Below are 19,546 nucleotides of genomic sequence, written 5' to 3' on the forward strand. Positions count from 1 at the left end.
ATTCACTTAATACAAGTACTGTAGTGCAATCCCTTTAGCATGAAAGTTACAAACGTAGAATTACCAGTATGTTCAAAAAATAACTCCATTCAAAAACAAAACAAAGTCCACTCAGTCCTACTTCAGCCAATTGCTCAGACAAAGAAATTTGTTTACATTTGCAGGAGCTAATGCTGCTGGCTTCTTGTTTACAATGTCACCTGAAAGTGAGAACAGGTGTTCTCATGGCACTGTTGTAGCCAGCGTCGCAAGATATTTACATGCTAGATGTGCTAAAGGTTCATATGTCCATTCATGCTTTAACCACTATTCCAGAGAACGTGTCCACGCCGATGGTGGGTTCTGCTGGATAATGATCCAAAGCAGAACAGACCATTGACACATTCATTTTCATCATCAGATGCCATCAGCAGGTGGTTTGGTTTTTTTTGGTGGTTCGGGTTCTGTAGTTTCCGCATCTGAGTGTTGTTTTAAGACTTCTGAAAGCATGCTCCACACCCTCATCCCTCTCAGATTTTGGATGGCACTTCAGATTCTTAAACCTTGGATCGAGTGCTGTAGCTATATTTTAGAAATCTCACATTGGTACCTTCTTTGCATGTCCAAACTGCTGTGAAAGTGTTCTTAAAATGAACATGTGCTGGGTTATCATCCGACATTGCTATAACATGAAATATATGGCAGAATTCAGGTAAAACAGAACAAGAGACATACAATTCTCCCCCAAGGAGTCCAGTCACATTTAATTGAGTTTTTTTTAAGTCGTATCTGTGACGCTGTACCCTATAATGCTTTATGGGAATATGACTATTCATCCTATTTGTGCATATATATCATTTTTGTACTTGAAGTTAAGAATATTGGTTGTATACTTGCTCGATTTCCAAGGTATGGCTACACTTGGAATTTCAGAGCACTGCCGCGGCAGCGCTTTGAAGTGAGAGTGTGGTCGGAGCGGCCGCGCTGGGAGAGAGCTCTCCCAGTGCTGCACGTAAACCACATCCTTTATGGGTGTAGCGTGCAGAGCTGGGAGCCGCCCTGATTACATTGATGCTTTACAGCGCTGTATCTTGCAGCGCTCAGGGGGGTGTTTTTTCACACCCCGAGTGCGAAAGTTGCAGCGCTGTAAAGTGTGAGTGTAGCCATACCCTAAGTAAGCTTTGTAAGGCATTTGGTCAGCTTCTTTAGAAAGGAATTTGCAAAGTTAAGTGCCCAACCAAGAAGCACTCAAGGAACAATGGATCTTGGAATGTTCCAGTCCACATAAGAAATCTACTTGATGACATTCAAGATAGCATGTGAACCATGGCTACTACCTGTAGTTCTGAGTCATGCATGGACATGTGACTTGCCCATGTGACTCCAAAACTCCACTTGGAGCTGGACTTTGCATAGGAGAGAGGAGGGGGTCTCCACCCACAAGAGAAAGTCTATTTAAATGTCAGGAGACTCCTCCATTTTGGTCTTCCACTGGCTAAAGAACCTCTCCACCCCCAAAGATACCTGAAAGACACTGGAACAAAGGACAGTAACCACAGGCAGTGGTGTAGCCAGGTGTAGCGAACAAGGGGAGCAATCACCAAAGAAGGTGCCACCCGCTGTGGTGCTTTTACTCACCCGGCGGTGCATTTATTGATGGGGCAGCGCTCTGGGTCTTCAGCAGCGGGTCCTTCACTCACTTCAGATGTGTTCAGCAGCACCAAAGGACCTGCCGCTGAAATGCCGCCAAAGACCCGGAGCACCACCCTGTCAGTAAAAGTGCTGCCGGGTAAGTAAAAATTAAAAAGGCGCCAAGAAATTGAAAAGGCACCGCTTGTGCTCGGCGGGAGAGTGGCCATTGCCCCGCTCCCCCCCACCTATGCTACTGACTACAGGGGGTGTGAGTGATTGCTGGACCCAGACTAGCAGGAGACTAGTCTGTAAAAGGAAGCTTACTGGAACTGGTGAGGTGTTATTTGTATTAAGTTTCTTAGCTATAGACTTGCATGTTCTATTTTATTTTACTTGGTAATTCACTTTGTTCTGTCTCTTACTACTTGAAACCACTTAAATCCTACTTTCTGTATTTAATAAAATCACTTTTTACTTATTAACCTAGAGTATGTGTTAATATGGGGGGGGGGGGGACACAGCTGTGCATATCAGTGTTATAGAAGGCGAACAATTTATGAGTTTACCTTGTATAAGCTTTATACAGGGTAAAACAAATTTATTTGGGTTTAGACCCCACTGGGAGTTGGACATCTGAGTGTTAAAGACAAGAACTTCTGTTAGCTGCTTTCAATTAAGTCTGCAGCTTTGGGTCAAGTAATTCAGACCCCAGGTCTGTGTTGGAGCAGACGGGCATGTCTGGCTCAGCAAGACAGGGTGCTGGGGTCCTGAGCTGGCAGGGAAAGCAGGGGCAGAAGTAGTCTTGGCACATCACTTGACAGTTCCTAAGGGGGTTTCTGTGATCCAACCCGTCACAGCATCATCAGCATGAAAGCATGTCCTCTGGAATGGTGGCCGATGCATGAAAGGGCATATGAATGTTTTGCATACCTGGCACATAAATACCTTCCAAAGCCAGCTACAAAAGTACCATGCAAACACCTGTTCTCACTTTCAGGTGACATTGTAAATAAAAGTGGGCAGCAGTCTCTCTTTGTAAACAAACTTGTTTCTCTTAGCTATTAGCTGAACAAGAAATAGGACCGAGTGGACTTGTAGGCTCTAAAGTTTTACATTGTTTTGTTTTTGAGTGCAGTTACGTAACAAAAAAATTCTATATTTGTAAGTTACACTTTCATGATAAAGAGATTGCACTACAGTACTTATGAGGTGAATTGAAAAATACTGTTTATCATTTTTATAGTGCAAATATTTGCAATAAAAACAACAAAGTGAGCACTGTACTCCTTGTATTCTGTGTTGTAATAGAAATCAATATATTGGAAAATATAGAAAAACATCCAAAATATTTAATACATTTCAATTGGTATTCTATTGTTTAACAGTGCAATTAATCACAATTATTTTTTAATCGCAATTAATTTGAGTTAGTCACATGAGTTAACTGCGATTAATCAACAGCCCTAGAAGAAATATTTGATAACAGGCTCTTCAGTCTAGCAGGGAAAGGTATAACAAGAGCCAATGGCTAGAAGGTGAAGCTAGACGAATTCAGACTGGAAACAAGATGCGCATTTTTACGGTAAGAGTAATTAATCACTGGAACAGTTTACCAAGGGTTGTGGTGGATTCTCTATCACTGGCCATTTTAAAATCCAGATTAGCTGCTTTTCTAAAAGATCTGCTCTAGGAATTATTTTGGGGAAGTTCTGCGGCCTGTGCTATACAGGTCAGACTAAAGATGATCAGAATGGTCCTTTTTGGCCCTGGAAGCTATGAAAAAATAATTAATTAAGTACTGTCTAGTGTCATCTAGAAGGACTATTAAGCACAGGGCGCCTCCTGTACAGGCTCTACTGCTAATGTGAAAAGGAATAAGGGCAATTGTTCAAATTCTTTACATATCAAATGCTTTAACTGTTTGTGTTAAAAAAGATTTTAGTGCTGACTGTTACCTTGGGAGTTAGAGATAGTTCAGTCTGTGATTTTGTGTCAAGTTAACTGTTTAATGTCGTAACAATAAAACAAGGGATTAACAATATTTTATTTCTTTTTAGGCTTGGGCCCGCCCCCACTCCCTTTTCAACACAACAGCACTATCAAGCCCCACAGAAGAGGCTCCGTTTCAAACACCACACCCCTGCTCCCCAATTCCTACCACCACCAGAAATGAAGGAAGAGGAGAAAAAGGGAGGGGGGAGATTTTAAGGTGGGAATTTCTCCTCTCCTCCTCCACTCTTTCCCAAGGATGTAAAGAAGGAGAGGGGGATGAAGTGCCAGAGTGGGAGGAATGGAAAATTCCTCTAAAGTAGAGAATGAGAGCAGGGGACTTGACAGCTGCATTTGAAGTACTTCCACGGCTAGAGTGCGCTCTCAGTGCAGCCACTAACATAGTGAGCCATCAGAATACCATCTCCTGCATTGCCCTGTGAAGCGTACCCATTAACTGTAAGACACAACCAACATTCCTGCCTGCCTATGTGGTTACACCATAAAAGTGAGCAAATCATTCTGGTGATAGAACTGAGCATGTTTGATTGTTTCATTGTAAAGACGTAAATAATCAAAGAAAAAACAAGTGTCAGAATTGCAAAGTTTACATTTTATTGAACTTAAATTGGTGTAGAACAGAGGGGCAACAATGGCTCAAGTATTCATTGGTTAACAAAATACCCCAGGGCATTTCACTTTATGACTCTTAACACAGTCTGTGTGGAATTACTGAAAAATAGTTGTTTTAAAACAACGCTTCAAAAAAGGCAGAAAGGGAGATTCCAGCCCTGGTTTTCTTCACATTACCACAGCGCTGTCTGACATTCCCTATCTTCCTTTAGTAACGTCAATGATATACTTCCCCAAAACTGAAAAGGCTACCAAAGTGCTACCCACATCTCTTCCCATCAGGTACACATGAAGAAATTATTTAATAACACTTATGAAAACAATTAGCTGTAAGGAGACTTCCAAGTAGCAAAGGCAAACAGCAAGCCTATATGGAATGAATGCACATTTACATTGCCAGAAAGAGACTGGCTGTGGTATTACTATTATTTCAAAGTAAAAGTTGCAGTATCTGAACTGCTTAATCAATCCAGTTTTTGTTTAAAGCGCATTAAGTAATGTGCCTCCAACACTTGTGTCTGCATATGCTCTACGTAGCATCTTAGTTAAATATTTTTAGGGGAAAGTGATTGTAAAACTTGCAAAATCAACTGGATACCTAGAAAAATTAACACCAAATTTAAAAAAATTCAAAGTAGCCAGAAAAAAGAGAGAGAACTTATTTCAACTGTTATGGTCTCACAACAACCACTTAACCTCTACAATTTTAAAAATGTACTAACTCTCCTCCCCTCAATTCCTCCCATCAGACTAACAACCTAGTAACACTGAAAAACAATCCCTTCGTGTATGAATCTTTTGCCAAGGTAGGCAGCTATTCATTCCCTTTGACAGAAAATTATCAAAATGGTGTTTCAAATGTTTCATCACAGTTTATTTAAATGCAAGACTCACTGGGTTCCCTAAAACCAGACACACTGGCTCCCCTTCATCATTTCTCTAAAACCTACATAGGGTTGCCTTAACAGTAGCGTAACTCAAGCCAAGTTTTGCCACCATTTGCAAAAAGCTGAATCTGTTAGAGTAAGTGGGCAAATTCTGCAGGAACGGCAACACTAATAGAGGCTTTACTTCAACAGGCTCTGACATTTGTTCAACAGGAATGTAGACTCCAGAGAAACAGCAGATATGTTGCATTCTGCCATACATAGGCTACTGGGTATATTTTGCAAGGCTTGAGAAACACTAACTGCAAAGAACAAAATTTAAGTTAAGGGTTTTACAGTAGTTTGTCAGGTCTAATGATAAGCAATGCTGGACCTTTATGAAAGATTAACCTCCAGCTGCAATAGATACCTGTAAACCAGAAGATGTGTGCCAGCACAGGTGACTTCTTTTGTACAAAAAGACAATATGAATGCTTCAATTGCAGTAGGATAATTTAGTGATGGTATTACAAACAAAGCAGGCACTGAGATAATTACTACGCATACTATCACTGCTCTAGAGTAATAGAGTAGTCTAGCAGCTTTGCCCTGCAGCTACATTTCAGATACAAGAACATTACCTGAAATAGCCCGTTTTTAGAACCATACATTATTTGTTCAGCTTGAACAATACAGCCACTGTGATTTCATCGTTGCTGATGGACCAACATCTAAAGTTGTTATATCAAAACTGAAGTCAAATGACAAGGCATTGTGTTTACACGTTACTTTCATAACATTTCTGGGATCTAATTCAGCCCTAAAAGACACATTTATTTCAATGGGAGGCATGAAATTTCCTTTGCATCCTCTTTCTTACACTTTCAACATTCCAGTAATTCAAAATTTAACATGGTAATTGTACCAATTACAATTTATCAGGTAAAAGCATCTGAAATCTCAACATATTGTGTTAGAGACTTCAATTCTATAATAAAGTAGTGAAATCTGTACATATCTGTAGTGTAACTGTAACAAAGGTCTGATTAAGAGGGACTTGTCTTCCAAGCTACTGAATCTTTCTAGTTAAATGTATCAGAAGAACTGACACTAGAGGTGAACTCCAGTGTTCCAGTTATTTTAGTGTATACTTTCTGGCAATGCTATAAAACATTTTCTGGTTTACAGTGATACACAACAATTGTTTTGATGCTGGAGATAAACTTTATTAAAGATACTACCAAAATTTTGGCAAACATTCCAAAACCAGATTTGTAAACATAATGCTTCCCTTTTCAATTGGCAGCACTTTGAAAAGACAAATACAGTAAGACAAGTAAACAAAAAATTAATTCAAAATGCTTAATTTTTTGACCAAATAATTTATGTTCCCACATGATAAAGTGATGGTTTAAATCAAATTAAACCAATAAACTGCATTAAATGAAAGTTTGTGCTGTTTGATGATCACAGTATTTTATAGTTAAATATATCTGTTCTGTGTTATATTCCTGGCACCCAGGAGAAAACTCTTTAAATATACATTTCATGTAGGCAATAGCTTCTTGGCATCTCTCTTAAAAAAAATACTTTATAGCAGTATATAAATAGGTCACCTACATGTTTAATTTTATAATTTTGCCCAAAAACTATAGATCTGTTTAATTTTTGTAAAGTATCAATTTTCCCCAACATTAAGAAAGCTGACAAACTGTTGAAATGGAAATACTTTCATCTTCCACAACAGAAGTAGCAATTTTATAGGAAAAACCCTACAGCAACACTCGTCAGTTGTTTAAACCTGAGTGTTTTGCCTACTTCGAGTAGCAGCTTTTTTTTCTCCCTCCCATCATGCTCACACCCACACAACTTTGCACACATACAGTACAAGCACACGCTTTCAGACGCTGGTAGGCCACAGAATACTTCCCGTTGTTTTAATAAAATGGGAAGCAGTGTAGCTAATAATTTAACTACACTAAGCACACACAGGCAAACACCTTAAGGCAACCATTGCAATGGGGGTTTAAGTTGCAGGGGTAAGTTACTGTTGTCAACAAAGAGGCTGTATATAGCTTTCATATATACAAACACCTCTTTTTAACCCTCCAAAACAATGTTTTCACTTTCTTTAAAAATTTTGTGCAAATTTTAAACCTTCTACCGTTTAAGGCAAAGAGTTTGCATTAACAAGAAAGGTCAGAAAACAGGCTTATATTTATCCAAAAGCATTTCAACTTGTTACTTTTTTTTTTTTTTTTTTTAAAGTGTGCTGAACTTTAAAGTGGAGACATTGAGTCCCCAGTTTCTACTGGTAAAATGATTTCCATGGACAAATATAAGTCTTAAGGAAAAGAAGGGACCAGAAAAAAAAAGCAGCTTCAAATATGCAGAGAAGCAACCTCAACAACAAAAGTAGTAACTCAAGTCTGCTAATACTGAAACTTTTGTAATGCAAAAGTTTAATTTTTTTTAGAATCTTAGAGCAACTCATTTGGAATTTTAAATAAATAAGCTTAAGTTTATTCACATCATCTGGTCCAGGCAGAGCTCTAGTGCCATGACTCTGCTTGTCGTTGGTCAAATTCACCTATTAGTCTTTTAATATGAGCCAGTTTGTTATGAAGATATTCACATCTGTACTTTTCCTCTTGATAGTTGGGACTTGACTGCAAAGAAAGAAACTAGTTAAGGTGCAGAAACATCTTTGCAATATTTTAATCTGAATGCCCATCACTAAAAAAGGGCATCCAGACTCTGCACATAGAATGATTATGAAAGTGTTTAACATATCCATACTTCCCACCTCTCAGTTGTACACACCTGTTTGATCTTCCGATATTCCTGTAGGACTTCCTCATGAACTACCTGTGAGTAAGAAAATTGAAATAAAGACCACTTGAAGACCATTTCACGGTTGCAAAGTGCAACTGAATATTAAAAAGGGTTAGAAGAGTGGGATGAAGATTTTCAGTTTTACCACACAGACAGACACTTAAGTCTTGTCTACACAAACATTTAGTTCATGGCAAGCAGGAGTATCAATCTACCCTGCACAAGCCTGCCATGGATTAACTGCCTGTGTAGGTCCTGCTGATGTCCATAAACAGTCCATTAATGCACTTTTAGTCCACATGGATAGTTAGTCTGCAGCAAATAGATTCACATCTCAGCTTGTCAAGAAATAAATGTTTGCAAAGACAAACCATTATTCTCTGGTCACTCTCCTGCTGTGGAGAAGAGGAAGTCTGCAGACAAAGCTGCGATAAGGCCATGGAGGGGAAGTGGCTATATTTGAAGATCCTCTTGTATAGCCACCTTCTCAATGCCCCCTGTAAAATACTGTGCAGCCACGTGCTACTTAACATAAGGCCTTGCCTACTTCTAAGGAGAGAGATCTTCTCCCACCCTCCCAAAGCCTGGAAAAATCTCTAAGAAAAGTTGTGGCATTAATATTGCCTGAGACAGTATTAATCTCTGTTGCCTGCTGTTCTTTCAGCAAGGTCAGAGAAACTGAGGCCAGTAACAATAGCAGCACAGGTATTGGTCCTGCGGGGCTGCTATGGTTGAAGTAAAGATTATAGAGGAACAAATCCCTCTGCACAACAGGACTATACAGCTCAGGAACACAGTTTCCTGGCCTATCTGCTGCCCATAACATGCCCCCTTGGGGACGCAGGTTATGGGAAAAAAATTAGAGTTGCTGCTCCAGAGACTGTTCATTAATTTATTTATTTCCTCCCACTCATATATTCCGATCTTGCACAAGAGTGTGAGCTACAAACAGCACTAATCTTCTCACCTTGCAGAAACCTACACTGCCACATACTACCCAATCCTGGATGAACATACTTCAGGTCAATAGTTTGTTAGATGATCTGGCACCCTGCAATTTGTTTCAGTGATTAGCCTAGACCTTGGGAGACCTGGGTTCATTTCTCTGCTCTGCGACAGACTTCCTGTGAAATGGGGCAAGTCAAAGCCTTCCCATGCCTCAGATCCTCATTTGTAAAAATGAGGATAACAGTACCTCCCTACCTTGCAGGAGTGTTGAGGGGATAAATACAGTAGATTGTGTGGCTCTCTGACAATTTGGCGATGGGATCCAAATAAGTACCCGAGACAAAAGATGCTTCTGCCAAAGTAAGTGTTTTCCTCTACCAAATTATACATTCGTCTAAGGATTTTCTGTGAAGTCTGATTTTTATCATATATATTAGTTTTCAGAAAGTTTGGAGTATTTGCTATATGCTTAAACATTTGGGGAGAGGAAGAAGAGAGTGATGTAAAAACAAAGCAAAAAGGTAAACCTGGCTAACAAAATGCCTTCTATTCCTCTTTACCTGATACTCCTTAGATCCTGGAGAAAGGAGCTTACGTTGAGCATCAAGTTTCATAAATCTTCTAGTGACATTTTCCATCCTGGCATGCAAACTTCTGTATTCATCATACTCTGCATTGAAGTCATCCTTGTAACTCTGACGTTGCTCATATGAGACAATAGCTATATATTTTCTAATGGAAAGAGCAAAGTTACACTTATCTTCCATGAAATGTATGTTCCAGCTACAGTTCATTGCAGGTAGCTGGAACATATATTACTAGGCAGTTCACTTCTCAGTAAATCAAAGATTTGACTAATTTAAAATATACTTCTGTCCTGTTGTGATAGACAAATATTAAACTGTACACTTTGGTTGAGGTGGTTTTTAGAGTCAGTGTATTACAACTGGTCTTTAACAGAACCTACAATATTTCAGTGGCAAATTGCAGTCTATACATGTATAAGTATTTTGTTCTATATGGTATTTATTCAGAAGTCATTAGACTATCTACAACTGTAGGTGCATATGCAGAATAGTTAACATGCATTCAAATTAAACAGAACCAATACCTCTGTTTAAATAAGAGTGCAGCTGCTAGCAACTCATTTCCTATGATGGCCCCTTAATTTCAGAATTTGTTTCCTGTATTGATCTGCTAGAGCAAAGTGCGTTTACCTTCTGGGAATGCTGCTTTAGCAGACCAGTTTTTTTGCTGGCATTTGGGAGGACTTGAATTGATACAATAATTTATTTCAAGATTTGGCAGATGTGTCACTCTTGAATAGAAAGTTAAATTAATATTTTATCCTAATGATTGTGCTGTATTAAGTAAGGGTCAAACTCATCTAAAGAATCTGTGGTACATGATAGGCAACATAAAACAAGCTGTGATGAGGTCTGCAACTGAAAGGGACTATCAAAACCTTGCCAGGCACAAAAAAATGCTTCTGGCCACTGATGCTACCAGATCCCTCAAAGTAGCTGAGGACCTAGCAAGGCCTCTGCGTGTGATTAAAAGTAGGCAAACAATCAAGAGAGTAGATATAATCTGTCTCTTTTTTCCAGGTTTCCCAAATACAACATCAGCTTTGGTCATGTCTGATTTTAGCCTCAGTCAATTGGCCCTCATCCAAACCTTTATTCTGACCAGACACTGGGAAAGCCCATCAACTACTATGTCCGTGTCGCCAGAGGCACTACAATCCCAAGTGCCTTACATATATTGAGCAGAAGGGTACAACAGCAGCATTTAGGGCAGATGAGACACTGCCCAGTAGTACACTCTCTGGATGTTCTCAGATAAAGTAATGGAGCAGGAGTACCTCCATCTATTCCTTTCATGACCCAGAGGTACCTTTATCTTGTGATCAATGGTTAGAGACAGCTGTCAGATTTTTAAGTAGTCTGTTCTACACTCAGGCTCTAAAAAGAACGAGCAGGCTGACAGGGATCAAAAAAGTCTGACTCCAAAGTATCAGCAGAACTGCTTTGCCACCAGTTTATCTCACTCATTCCTCTCTTTAAGCAATTCATCTGCAAGTTTCTCCTGAAGGGGATTGATAGATTTGTCTCTGTAGATATCAAAAGGCCAGGAGAACATGAATCACACAACTGGTCATAGCCCAAAAACTCCAACAGTACTTCCAGAATCTATGAGACCTGTTCAAGATTGAATCAGAAAAGACATTTGTTTTCTCAACCACTACAGATACAATCTGGTTCAAATTAAGAGCGATTTAGGAAGTAGTTTTCAAATGCAACTAACAAGGTTATTCTAAAAGCTGCTGCTTAATGTTCTTATAGAAGACGCCCAATAAACACAGTTTGTACCCTTCAACTTTTCAGGAAATGCTGATGAAATGGTAATTTTGAATAAGATGAGAACAATAGTGTCTTTCTACATTAAAATTCATATTGTAGGAAATATAGGCAATATACAAAATCAAGACCAACTGTAATCCAAAGACTACTCTTTCTTTAAATGTAATAGGCTTGTTCTCTTTAGTAATACACTTCAATCCATGTTTATTCATCTCCCTTTGTGACCTATTTTTGTATAATCCTAGGTTGTTTTGCTAGAGGCAGTATGTTACACTACATATAGCTAGCATTAGTATAGTCCATTTAAAGATAAACATTTATTGTTTGGTTATATTGAATTTAATTGGCACAATAGAGACTGATTCACTGCAGCTATGGTGATTTACAAGCAGATATTTCATATGGGTAAATAAGATAGAAGAAAACTCTTATTTTGCAGCAATCACTGAATCGAGTGCTCAAGTAAAGTAATACCATTACTGTAAAGCAGAAGGAGCCCACATGAAGAGGAGAACACACTAGAGTGGAGTATAGACCTGTTATGTTTTATTTTCTATGCAAAACCAAAATGAAGTCACATGGGTCTTAACTCTGATCAGTGTAGGAGTGTCATTAAGCTGGACAGTATTTCCATGCTAACTCCATGCATGTGTTATTGCCTTAATGTAATAATTACAGCTGGTCAGAAAAGTTCCAACTACACAGGTTTTTAATGGAATTTGCCAATTTGTCAAAATCAAATTGCTTTGGGTATATCATTCAATTTTGGAAACCAGGCTGGTTTCTGATGACACTGCCTGGTTTCCTGCCAGCTTGCTGCTCTGGTTCCTTGACCACAGGGCTTCCAGGGTCTGGCAAGTGGACTGCTCCATCCCCTTTTGCACGAAATTTCTAATTTACATTCTGAATCAGAACAGAAACAAATTTGAAAAACAGCAACATTCCTACATGAAGTGGAATCTCTTTCTCTTCCCAGCTGTAACAATGTTATTTTGTGCAAACATCCCCCCCCCGCACACACACGTCAAGTTGTAAGTTAGCTTTGTCATCACCACACTTGGGTGGTGGCTTTGTAGCTTCACCCTAGACCCATACATGCATCTGTTGGTATTTTGGTACTTGTCTTGCTCTGCCATATTAGCTCTGTTGGAGGGGCAGGATTATCAATTGCTCCAGGGGGCAAGGAATTAAGAGAGAAAGGAGTCTGAAAGCAGGGCCAAATTTATTTTCATTCTTTAAGTTGAGGAATGAATTTAAGAAAATCCATGTTGACTTTTTTGTAGTTTCTGGTATAAAAAAAACTTCACAGAATAGCAGAAGAGTGCTTTGTTAGTAGCACAGCTGGAACTGGGAAAGATATTTGATTTTTACATTTTGAAGAAAAATGTAAAGCCACCAATAAAAACAGTAAAAAAACAGCTACTGAGCAAATGCTGAAGCTATATGTAGAATTTTTAAAACTGTTCCAAGGAATTCTGGTAAATATTGGTTTTTAAAGGTTCTAAGAATACATATTTAGCCAACAGATTGGCTCTGCTACAATAGTTGTTTCAGTCTGAGACAAGTTCTTAAATACTAGAAAATGTTCAACATTTAGCAGTGCCAAGACAAGACTTACACAGCTAAATCTTACATTTTTGGCACATTGAAAAATTTCACATAATCTGCTATAGAATGAGTTAAGGAGCTAAAATTAAGATTTATTAGCAGTTTTTCTCACCTATTTATTCAATTGAATATGCTCACCACTCTAGTTTCTAGGTGCCATATGCAAGTGGAAAAATGCGTTTGCTGATACATTTTTACTTCTCACTATGTAGTCATAACCAAGGCTCTGTGTACTCTTCAGAAAGCTCAACCTTAAATTTTCAATCAAGGTCCCCTAATTTTTGCAGCTCTTCGGTGAGCAGTTTTATGGTAAAAGGGTTATTTTCTGCAGCAGTTTCAAGTTCAGCCTGTGGTAACTTAACACAGTTTCTGAGTGGATGACATCTGTGACATAGCATTATAATATTCTCTAAAGAGTTTTTTTTTTCTTTTTTTCTTTCTCTAAGTCCAAGGCAAGTTTGGAAACTATAAACTATGCACCAGGGCACAAATCTCCCCCTTTAGAAATACGTTGAGTACTGCGTTCCACTAAAGTAGTGCTGACTTCCAACTATTTGCCTATTAAAGGTGGTGCTGCTTTAGTTTAGAACAAACAAGGGCTTCAGGCTCCTACAGGGCTAAAACCGTATATCACAGAAACAGAGAAGTGTTCCTATGATTTAATTGAAATTGGTGTTCTTTTCATGCCAGATAAACCCAGAATGTTCATGCAGGATGCAGGGAACGTAAAGTTGTAGTTAGTTATATGTAGCTCATATAGAAACATAGCTGACCACATATTTCATGATCATTGCTAATGTGTGTTTTGTACAGATATTTTGAACACGTTAGCCAAAGCTGTATTATTTAACTGAAATGCAGCAAGGTTACAGTTGTATATAAACTGTATACACACACTATATATAATGTTATAGTGACAAAGACCATTAAAGAGACAAAACGGTTAACAAGTTCAACTTTAACATACTGTACAAAGGAACTTTTATGTTGGTGAAAGTATTCAAACATTCACTGAAATCCCTCAGTCCTGTTTTAGTTTCTTACATATTTGTAGCAATACAAAAACTACACCTCTACCCCTATATAACGGGACCCAATATAACACGAATTTGGATACAATGCGGCAAAGCAGTGCTCCGGGGGAGGCGGGGCTGCGCACTCTGGCGGATCAAAGCAAGTTCGATATAACACGGTTTCACCCTATAATGCAGTAAGATTTTTTGGCTCCCAAGGATAGCGTTATATCGGGGTAGAGGTATATATTTAAGCCAGGATTTGTTTGGTCACAGCCCATCTTCTCACATTACTTAATCTTGCAAGGATGTCAGTCCTGCATTTATTACATCACAACCTGTTGTGGAAATTGTGAAGTCCTAAACAGGCTATGACTTCACTGGAATATCAGAATACAAACACAGGTGGTGAGGAAGACATCTTGCTCAGAACAAATCTCTGATATATTGAAAGCAGGGCAGAAAACCCCATGCACTCCACTTACAGAGTGACAAATTGTTCTTTATCACAGAAAAAACATGAAACGCTAGGCCTTAGATTAGGAGGAAACTCAGCAGGAAGCAGCATGTTAAGGTGTATGGGATGACTGGCCAATTCCTTGCCTGGCCCCAACACCAGACAAACTTGAGCCACTCTACAACACAAAGCCCCTAAGTACGTGAAAGACAGTACAACTCCTAAGGGGAATGTTAGCCTAGTGGAGCAGCGGTCCTCAATCACCTGCTATTTTCATCTATGCTGAGCGAGGAGGAACATTGTGTCTTGTGGAAGTCTTTAGGAATAAATGGAGTCAGTTTAGATGTCACAAAGTGAGGCTTACCCATAATTTGATTGCAGGTAGGGTTAAAAAAAATTAGTAGACAATTTTATACGTATTATAATTAAACTGTTAAAGGTAAGGGCTAACAGCTGGGTACAAATAAAGTAAATGTTATAGGGAAAAGTTTAAATAAAAAAATGTTTTCATCTTTTCTGTCAGTGCTTCATTAGTAGGGCCCTACCAAATTCACGGTCCATTTTGGTCTATTTCACGGTCACAGGATTTTTAAAAAGTTGTATATTTCATGATTTCAGATATTTAAATCTGAAATATCACAGTTTAATAATTGTTGGGGTCCTGACCCAAAAAGGAGAGGTGTGTGTGGTGGTGGTGGGGGAGGGGGTTTGCAAGATTATTGGTGGTGCGTGTGTGTGTGTAGGTTATGGTACTGCTACCCTTACTTCTGCACTGTTGCTGGCGGCTTCAGAGCTGGGCAGCTGGAGAGCGGCAGCTGCTGGCCAGGAGCCCAGCTCTGAAGGTAGAGCAGCTGCCAGCAACAGCGCAGAAGTAAGGATGGCATGGTATGGTATTGCCACCCTTACTTCTGTCCTGCTGCCTGCAGAGCTGGGCCCTAGGTCAGCAGCCGCCATTCTCTGGCCGTCCAGCTCTGAAGGCAGCAGTGCAGAAATAAGTGTGGCATTGTATAGTATTGCCATCCTTATTTTTGTGCTGCTGTTGGTGGGGTACTGTCTTCAAAGCTGTTGCTCTCCAGCCGCCCAATTCTGATAGCAGCGCTGAAGTAAGGGTGGCAATATCCCAACCCCCACCTAAAATAACCTTGTGACCTTCTTGCAACTCTTTTGGGCCAGGACCCCCAATTTGAGGAACACTGGTCTCCCTCCAATAAAATCTGTATGGTATGGGTAAAAGGACACAAGAGACCAGATTTCAGAGTTTGTGACAGGTTTTTCATGGCCGTGAATTTGCTAGGGCCCTATTCATCAGTAATCTGTTTAGGGCTCCGTCCTGCAAACAAGTAACTTGACTCATTTAAAGTTGCCTCACTGACTTCAATGATACTGCCCAAGGGAAAAGGGTTACCCATGTGCACGAGCATTCATAGGACTGAGGTCTTTGGCCGTATGCAGGGTGGACTAGTTTAAATCATGAATTAAATTAGCAGGTAGGAAACATTGATTTAAATGTAGCTGAGAAAGCAGTGATACTTGACAGTCATTTTCCTGTGAGAATAATTATATATCACAAATAGTAAATGAAATACTAAATTCATACTACTGAAGTTATTGTAATAGATCATAATTAAGGATCTGATTCTGTCATGGATTCCGTGACTTCAAAAGGACCTCCGTGACATCTTTAGCTTCAGCCAGAGCTGGGTCAACATTGCAGGAAGAGCGCTGGGGTTGGAGTAGTGGCCAGCAGTCAGCCTCCAGCAGACTCTGACTGTTAAACCTCCTGCCCACCCCGTTCCTCAGGGTATTTTTAGTAAAAGTCAAACACAGGCCATAGGCTTCCATGATTTTTTGTTTATTGCCTGCGACCTGTCCATGACTTTTAGGAAAAATACTTGTGAAAAAAATAACCTTAATCACAGTAAGCATAGGACTTAATAGATTGTAAATTTCAAATATAATTTATGGCAGATTTTAAAAAATATATTTAAATTTTAAAAAAATGATTAATTCAGTTTTTAATCCACCCCGGCTGTAAACTCTTTGATGAAGAGAGTCATTTAACTATATATGTTCAATAAAAAGTATTTAATATAATAGTAAAGAAAATATTCAAAACCAAAGATTCTAATCCCTGCTGGCCAATCTAACCATTAAGTTGGGAGCAAGTCTATCACCCACTTTATTTCAACACCCTGTCTGCTCAAGAACTTCACTTTTTAAAGCACTTCAGAAAAAAAATATTCTGAGATATTTAATGGCTCTTGCTCAAGAACTAAATGGACAAGCTCAGAGAAGGTTCAATATGCACACTTGTGCCGAAATAGTGTGGCACTACTTTTAGAACCAGCAGCATTGACAGGGTCCTTTAAAAAGTTACATTTTGGTAACTCCATTTTCTAATTAGGTAAGACCTTTCACAGTTGATTTTTGAACTGCCTGTTAATGTACTGCATGAATTATGTCAATCTTAGGCATACTTTTACTTACACAAAGTAGTCTGGTAGTTCACTTGTTGATGAAGGATCTGCAGAGTCAGTGCAAGTCTCTTTAACACCTATATGGAAATAAAAGGTTGACATATAACAAGATTCTAATATACCTAATGTGATCCAAATTTGAAGTGTCTGGAACACTTCTTCCCAGGAGTTCTATTTTTATCTCACCATGTAATCATGAGTAAAGAGCACAACTGAATATTTACAATAGGGGCCATATGACCAACTCTACAATAGGCAATACCAGGAGTTTAAAGCACACTAGCTACTGTAGAATCTGTACAACAAAATAATGCAATCTTAACCCAAGGTCAACCTTGTATTATCCAGATAAATTGTGGCATCTGCACAACAACTCAAAATCTGAGGTGGCAGATGTGGCCGCACAATAGGAGCTAGAATTTTTACATCAATATGCAACTCTCACAGGACCAAACTAAAGGACAATAGGGTGGAAAGCCAAAGTGCTTTTCTTGGTGCAAGCTTCCCTACCCAACCCTCCCTCAACTATGGGTAAGCCAAGTTTATAATTTAATTTGAACACTTTCTATACAAAAGAAGTCCTTATAGCATTTTATGCAAATCTAATTAGCATTCAGGCTTTAATTTTGAACAGAAGATTTCCTCATTAATATGGCAACATTGGTTTTTACAAGTAAAAAAAGCTAGACAATATGTTGCTCTTCAGGAAGGTGTTATGAAAGTAATGTAATCCCTAAATAATCCATCTGTTTGGCAGCAATACAAATGGGACTATTTCCTCTACTTTAGGAAGATCCTGTGTTTTAAAATTCTTCTCACATTCCTAACAATGTAAGGAACCATTAGGAAAGGGATAGATAGATGATAGCAAGTATCATAATGCCACTATAAAGAACCATAGTAGACCCACCCCACACATTCTGCATGCAGTTCTGCTCACTTCATGTAAAAAATGATATATTAGAATTGGAAAAGGCACAGGGAAGGACAACAAAAATTAGGGACATGGAACAGCTTCCATACGAGGAGAGATTAAAAAGACACGGACTGTTCAGTTTAGAAAAGAAACAATTAAAAGGTAAGAGGGGTCTATAAAAGCATGAATGGTGTGGAGAAAGTGAATAAGGAAGTGTTATTTACCCCTTCACAAAACACAAGAACCAGGGGTCATGGGATGAAATTAACAGGCAGCAGGTTTAACACAAACAAAAGCAAGTACCATATATACTCGTTCATAAGCTGAATATTTTTGGTAAAAACATGACAGAGTGGAGATCAGCTTATAAATAGGTCTACACCAAAATTTGATGATTTTAAACTATGGAATCACTGAACTGAATATCTAATACAGGGATCAGCAACCTTTGTCCCGCAGCCCACCAAGGTAAGCACCCTGGTGGGATGAGACGGTTTGTTTACCAGCCACGTCCACAGGTTCGGCCAATCACAGTTCTCACTGGTCGCAATTTGCCGCTTCAGGCCAATGGGGGCAGCAGGAAGAGGCGGCCAGCACATCCCTTGGCCCACGCCGCTTCCCACTGCTCCCATTGGCCTGGAGTAGCAGACCACGTGCCAAAGGTTGTTGATCCCTGATCTAATACACTGTAGTTTTGTTTACATGGAGACCCTGCAGGGATGGAGACCCTCAGCTCCCTGTGGCTGCAGTTCGCTGTTCAACGAATGGGAGCTGTGGGAAGTGGTGTGCCACTTCCCACAGTTCCCATTGGTTGGGAACGGCAAACCACAGCCACAGAGAGCCAAGGGGCTCCATTTCTGCAGATGCTGCAGATAAACAAAACGTCCAACCCACCAGTGGCTTACCCTGATGGCCCAGGAGCCAAAGTTTTCCAACCCCTGAAATATAGGATTGGCTTATGAAAGGGTCATACAGTTTTTGTTACTTTTACCTATCTATTTTTGGGGGTTGGCTTATAAACGAACGGGCTAATGAAGGCCAAAAATATAACTCGGTTCAAAAAAGAATTAGATAAGTTCACAGAAGATAGGCCCATCAATGGCTGTTAGCCAAGATGGTAAGGGACGCAAGCAACACCATGCTCTGGATATCCCTAAACTTCTGACTATTAGAACCTGGGAGTAAACACGACATGAGATGGGCCACTTGATAAATTGCCCTGTTCTGTTTATTCCCTTTGAAGCATCTAGCACTTGCTACTGTCAGAAGACAGGACACTGGGCTAGACTGACCATTGGTCTGACCCAGTATGGCCATTTTTATGTTGTTATTCAATAAGTATATTTTCATACGTGGGATGGGTGTTTAAAACTTACTGGTAAAACACAACATTACAAATTTAGTTTTGCTAACAAGTTTTTGAATACTCCACCCCACAGACGATAAGTTAGTGTTACCCTTGTAGTGCAGAACATTGAGTTATTTTGAACCACAAAATATTCTGACCAAAGCACTCACGCAGGCTCCAACAGTTAGAGATCTGTAAGTATATGATTCAGCCCAGAAGTATCTGAGTAAAGCAATTATATTTATACCAAATGATTATAGTACAAAGAATGCCACTTATAGAAAGAATAGAATCATAGGACTGGAAGAGACCTCGAAAGGTCATCCAGTTCAGTCCCTGCACTCATTATGTAGATCATCCCCAACTACTGTTTGTCTAAACTGCTCTTAATCTTCAATGATGGAGATTCTATAACCTCCCTAGGCAACTTATTCCAATGCTTAACCATCTTGACGATGAGGAAAATTTTTCCTAATGTCCAA

At 39.3% G+C, this 19,546-nt stretch overlaps 1 protein-coding gene across 5 annotated transcripts in view; it reads right to left on the reverse strand.

Annotated features, from left to right (window-relative positions):
* Positions 1-478: 478 nt before the first annotated feature.
* The window catches only part of ELL2 (elongation factor for RNA polymerase II 2), a 67,757-nt gene continuing 48,689 nt past the window's right edge, over positions 479-19,546 (reverse strand). For 2 of the 5 annotated variants that reach the window (XM_075067082.1, XM_075067083.1), the window contains 5 exons: positions 16,811-16,877; positions 9,443-9,614; positions 7,923-7,967; positions 7,690-7,768; positions 479-661 (listed from right to left, as the gene is read on the reverse strand). In XM_075067082.1, coding sequence (XP_074923183.1) covers positions 537-661; positions 7,690-7,768; positions 7,923-7,967; positions 9,443-9,614; positions 16,811-16,877 — 488 coding nt within the window. In that variant the 3' untranslated portion in view covers positions 479-536. Of the gene's footprint in view, positions 662-4,192; positions 7,769-7,922; positions 7,968-9,442; positions 9,615-16,810; positions 16,878-19,546 lie in introns of those variants that run through there. The other 3 variants (XM_032798677.2, XM_075067084.1, XM_032798676.2) reach the window with 2 other exon arrangements.

The sequence above is a fragment of the Chelonoidis abingdonii genome, chromosome 6 (assembly GCF_003597395.2).
Source record: "Chelonoidis abingdonii isolate Lonesome George chromosome 6, CheloAbing_2.0, whole genome shotgun sequence".
In the NCBI taxonomy this organism is placed as follows: Eukaryota; Metazoa; Chordata; order Testudines; family Testudinidae; genus Chelonoidis; species Chelonoidis abingdonii.